Raw genomic sequence first — 5,400 nt, forward strand, 5'->3', positions numbered from 1 at the left:
GAACATTAGCCAAAAATGGCGTCTTACAGAAATGAAGATGGTTTGCTGTTGGATGAAAACTTGTAAGTATTCTTCTCGGTTTAAAGGTTTAAATATTTATGTGCCATTACTATAATTAACCCGACATTTTCATGTACTATTACACCCAGAAAGATGGCTTCCTTTAGAAATGAAGACCAACTACTCAGGGGCGAGAGTAGGATAAAAGTACCGGTTATACACAATAACATTCCTTAGGATCAAAGAAAGGAGCGTAGGAGCAACCTTGAGAGATCAAAGAAACAGTCACACATACTGCTTAACGCGTTATATAATTTTAAAGATATAAATGACACCTAACTCTGTGCATGAAACACTTATACATGTCACTATTATGGATGACTTTTATAATTCTTTTAACACGACGTTTCAAGGCTAATGTTTGCCCTTTCGTCAGGTGAATAAAACGAGTGATAAAAATGCAATGTTCTTCCCTTTACACAACCAGGCGTCTCGTTATTGTATGTTTACACATCAGTGTTGTGCGGGTCACCGCATATTTACTTTGCGCTAATTATATCCAGAGCATGTTGGTATTGTATATGTACATCAATGTTATTTAGGTCGCTGCGCTTATTTCAGTCTGCACGTGTAACAGCTACTCTACTTGTCATGAGGTTGATTTATCACATCACTTGTAGTAACGTTTTCTGTACAGTTTGAAATAATATGTCATGATTTGTCTCAATAAAACACTGATGAAATATATTTCACAGAGCGTAGTAATATACGATATCACGATTTTAAATAAGTTAACTAAAACGCAGCGATTAGAGCTTAGATTTGGTCTAAATACTAGTACTATTTTCGTTAGTCATTTTAAAGTGATAAACAATTTTGTTAGTTACACGCATATAAAACAAATTGTGATGGATATTATTCGAGCGGAAGCAGAATCCGAGATCAGAAGCTTTAACCAGTATTGTTTTCCTTGAAGGTAAGTGAATTTAAGTTTCATTCTCTTATCTCACAAAATAGAATTGTGTCACTGAGTTCAATTGTTATCATATTCTATCGTCTGGCGTATTGCAACATTATTGTTTATCTTGTCTGCAAGTTATGAGCGGTGAACGACCGTGGTTAAACCCCATGTCAAATCTCATTGTTTGCTTATATGAGCGATGTATATGTTGTTTATAGAGTCAACTCGACAAATTTCTGTTTTATATTCCTGTCATTTTGTGGAACATAGTGAAACATATTCCAGTCTGACATTGTTGTGTTACAACCATACGTGTAGTGTATGACACGGGTTGCTATTTTTGATCCTTTGATGTAACCGACCCGTAGTTCGCGCCTTTGATCTTTGTCAGTTGGTGAGCGAGATTCTCACGATCGCTTAATGGGTGCAGCTACTTTGATTGGAATTTATCACTCGCATAAAGGTTTTTAAATTCAGTCGTAATGATGACCTGTTCGGTAGCGTTGCTGTTGGTGGTGGGATTCACCTGCATAGCAGGAGAATCACAAATTTTTTCAAACAATTGCAATGTAGTGTCAAGAAGGGTAATAACGTGCAGACCAACAAGTGATGAATTGCAACATCTGACAGGGAAAAAATACCATGGCATCCTAAAGCTTAAACTCAGCGGAATGAACGATGACTTGAAGATTTTAATGAACCTATTTCCAGACCTGAAGGTAGTACGTTTTATTTCTACACGAACTCATTAATCTTATTTCAGATTGCAGCTTTTTATTCTTATCGAACATCGGTATTATTCATAATCATGTTCATGACAATTATGTTTCAAATAGTGAATTACAAAATAAATAAATCATGTTTCTGTACAGTTCATTGAAGGAGGCAGAAGTAACTGTGAAAGCCTGGTAGGCGATAACGAAAGCAAAAAAGGAAGAATCATTACTGTCAACCATCGACAGTGTTATTGTAAGTTTTTTTCCACTGGTTTTAAAACTGTTACACACTTGCATGCTCTCGTTTACTAATCACATTGCTGTAAAAGTGACCAAATAGTATGGACTTATGCGATATATATATATGTGTGTGTGTGTGTGTGTGTGTGTGTGTGTGTGTGTGTGTGTGTGTGTGTGTGTGTGTGTGTGTATGTGTGGTTTATTGTCACGATTTTCACAATTTGAAGACATGAGTTTATTGAAAGTTATGTATGCATAAAATTGCACGACACGGGAGAGTGTAATATATTATGTTCGCTTCTTTCAATTCTTTATTTATGTTTTGATTTTCTCTTTAGTATATGTAGAACATTTCAAATATTTACTGAGTCTTATTATTATGATTATTCATATGTTTATCCTGTTTGTCATAAATGTATCTAACTAACTATTCTGTCTGCCAGTCCTTGCGGAAAAGCACCGTTGCATATTTAGTCGAAAAACTAATCTTATATTTAAAACTATTCCATTCAAATTTATGTCTCGATTACCAGAAAACTATAGATTGTCAAGTCATATGTCAAATACCACAGGAGAGCCGTGCAGTGTAAAGTTTCAGATATTTTTGACAGTTCTAATTGTCAGAGGGGTGTTCAGTGTAATTTTTTCATATATTTGTTAGTTCTTAAGTATTTTGTTTAAAAACCTTGTACATATACAATCCACCTAACATATATCAACATGATTTTATGAGCGTTAGGGTATTAAAAACTTAATACTATTCCTGCTACTAATCCTACTACATGCGACAGCCTGCAACATAGGTCAATTTATGAAGGTTAACCTATGATTATTTCGCGTTTACTTCACATGTATTTCTTAGTTTTACTAACTTATTATTTACCTATTTAGTTTAATTTCGTTTGTTTATTATCTATTTTATTTACAATTTTGTTTTGTTTCTGTTTGCATTGCAGTTAATTCATCTACCGCTACAACGTATACCATCACTCCAACCACCACTACCGCACCAACTATTACCGCACTAACTTCTACCGCATCAACTTCTATCGCATTAACTTCTGCCGCACCAACTACTACTACCGCACTAAATTCTACCGCACCAACCACTACCGCACTAACTTCTACCGCACTAACTACTACTACTACCGCACTAACTACTACTACCGCACTAACTTCTACCGTACCAACTACTACCGCACCAACTTCTACCGCACTAACTTCTGCCGTACCAACTACCACCGCACCAATCATTACCGCACCAACAACTACCATACCAACTACTACCGCACTAACGTCTGCCGCACCAACTACTACAGCACTAACGTCTGCCGCACCAACTACTACAGCACTAACTTCTGCCGCACCAACTACTACCTCTCCAACTACTACAACACGTACCACTCCAACTACTACAACTAACACTCCTACTACTACATCATCAGCACCTGACTCATCAACTAGTACTTTCACTCAAACAAGTATATCCTCACCCATCACTTCTCCCTATCATAACTCAACTCAGTGTACTTTAACCTCAACTTTGCTTTCATTTCCTACACCCTCAACAACAGCTACATCCGTCAAGGCACTCCTAATAACAGGTATTGTTGTTATTCTGTTTTTGTTTGATTGTGTTGTATTTGTTTTGTCATCAATAAAAAACGACCAAGTCAATTAATCAGACCTTTATCATTAGTTCACATAAATTTAGAACATGAAAATTTAAACAATGAAAATGATAGTGATGTCATTTTTTAAAAGAGCTGTTGAAAAACTGTTCATTCCTTTCCTTTACCTTACCCTCTCCTCTCCTTGCACAGATCCTTCTACCCTTTCTAACGATCGGGTTCATGTTGACGATATTGATGATGATGGAGTCACTAATGATGACGACGATGTGGAGGATGACGACTACGACGGTGAGTTTTGTGTTTGAATATGCGTTTCATAATTGAATACGTGTTCAAATTTCTTAATGAAATTATTATAAAAAATTACTAGCTTAAACAAGTAAGACATTATGTTTAAGACTAATGTATGTTAGTCATTGTGAGTGTCATATGTTTAACACGGAGCTAACATATGTTAAATAACTTATGATTCAAATTTCAGATACGATGCTAGCGTCCATTCTCGGTGTTACAGCTTCGGTTTTAGTAGCTGTGTTTACAGCAGGGTTGGTAATCATGGGAAGGAAACTGAAGTTCGTGGAAAAGATACATCGGTTTTTTCACCGACGTAAGCAAGGTGGTTACGATGTTGAAAGAGAACTGGAAAATTTCAGATCTCGTCTTGCTACCATTAGAGCTTCTCGTCATCGTGGTGATACTCCACACGGCCGTGATATGATCGAGATCGGCACTCTTGAGGCTCTTGTTGACAATTCCGTCAGCAACCCATCTGCCTTCCTTTTCCCATCTGACTCCTCTACCAATGTTAACACCTCTGCTACCGATCCTGCTGTAAACGCCTCTGCTACCGATCCTGCTGTAAACACCACTGCCACCCATCCTGCTGTAAACACATCTGCCACCCATCCTGCTGTAAAGACATCTGCTAACACTGCCTCTAGTTCCGGCACAACTACAGCGATCATCCACCGTCGGCCGTCTTTTGAGATAAGTGACATTGAGGTGGATTCAGACGAACTGAATGAGCAAGTGGATCAAATCACACATGAGCTGAAACGCAACACTTGGAGGAGATCACAACGTATTGCTCTGAAGAAGTTTTAAAAAACAAGGTCTGCATCAGTTGAAGCTTCTTCAAAACCTGCTTCCTCTCGCCTAGCCTGCTAACCGTTAAGACAATACTATACTATTTTGGTGTGTGTATGTGTGTGTGTGTGTATGTGTGTGTGTGTGTGTGTGTGTGTGTGTGTGTGTGTGTGTGTGTGTGTGTGTGTGCATGCGTGTGTGCGTGCGTGCGTTCGTTATGTCAATTCGTGCGTAAGATCGCAGTCGGTGATGTATCAAAAGTCCAACTAGTTCCAACTGGTATAGCACAGGAAGTGGTATATCAATCCAACCACAGGCAGTGGTACCACATGAATCTCGATCAATGATCATACATATCTGTATAATGTGTATCTAATCAATCCAACTACAAGCAGTGGTATAGCGACCACAGGTAGTGGTATACACTTACAGCAGTATAGTGGCGTATCGATAATCATGTATATCTATAATCATGATCTATAATGAATCATCTTTTTGAGTAATAAATGTATACTCATCTGTGTTTATCTTTTTGTAACTCTTGTATGTGATGAGTTCAATCACATTTTCTTATTTGCAAATTTAACGAACAATTTAAAAGATTTACAATTGTCTTTAGCATATTGTGAACTGAAAATGCAAAACACTTGCGAACTAAAATCCGAATATATCTGTAGCATCTAGTACATTAAAATGATTGAGCTCATCACATATTGATATAAAGGAAAATACTCATCCGAAACTTTTTATAACTTTTATTTTA

The 5,400-nt window shown here is 37.2% G+C and overlaps 1 protein-coding gene across 2 annotated transcripts; it reads left to right on the forward strand.

Annotated features, from left to right (window-relative positions):
• Positions 1–1,114: 1,114 nt before the first annotated feature.
• LOC137259958 (uncharacterized) lies at positions 1,115–5,076 on the forward strand. Of its 2 annotated transcripts, none has more exons than XM_067797617.1 (5): positions 1,115–1,680; positions 1,834–1,930; positions 2,874–3,521; positions 3,741–3,839; positions 4,033–5,076. In XM_067797617.1, the coding sequence occupies exons 1-5, from the start codon at positions 1,444–1,446 to the stop codon at positions 4,653–4,655; spliced, it is 1,704 nt and encodes a 567-aa protein (XP_067653718.1). In that variant the 5' UTR covers positions 1,115–1,443; the 3' UTR covers positions 4,656–5,076. The 2 variants fall into 2 exon arrangements, with proteins under 2 accessions (XP_067653718.1, XP_067653719.1); XM_067797618.1 differs by having other exon boundaries at positions 3,492–3,521.
• The last annotated feature ends 324 nt before the right edge of the window (positions 5,077–5,400 follow it).

The sequence above is a fragment of the Haliotis asinina genome, chromosome 13 (genome assembly GCF_037392515.1).
Source record: "Haliotis asinina isolate JCU_RB_2024 chromosome 13, JCU_Hal_asi_v2, whole genome shotgun sequence".
Classification (NCBI taxonomy): domain Eukaryota; kingdom Metazoa; phylum Mollusca; class Gastropoda; order Lepetellida; family Haliotidae; genus Haliotis; species Haliotis asinina.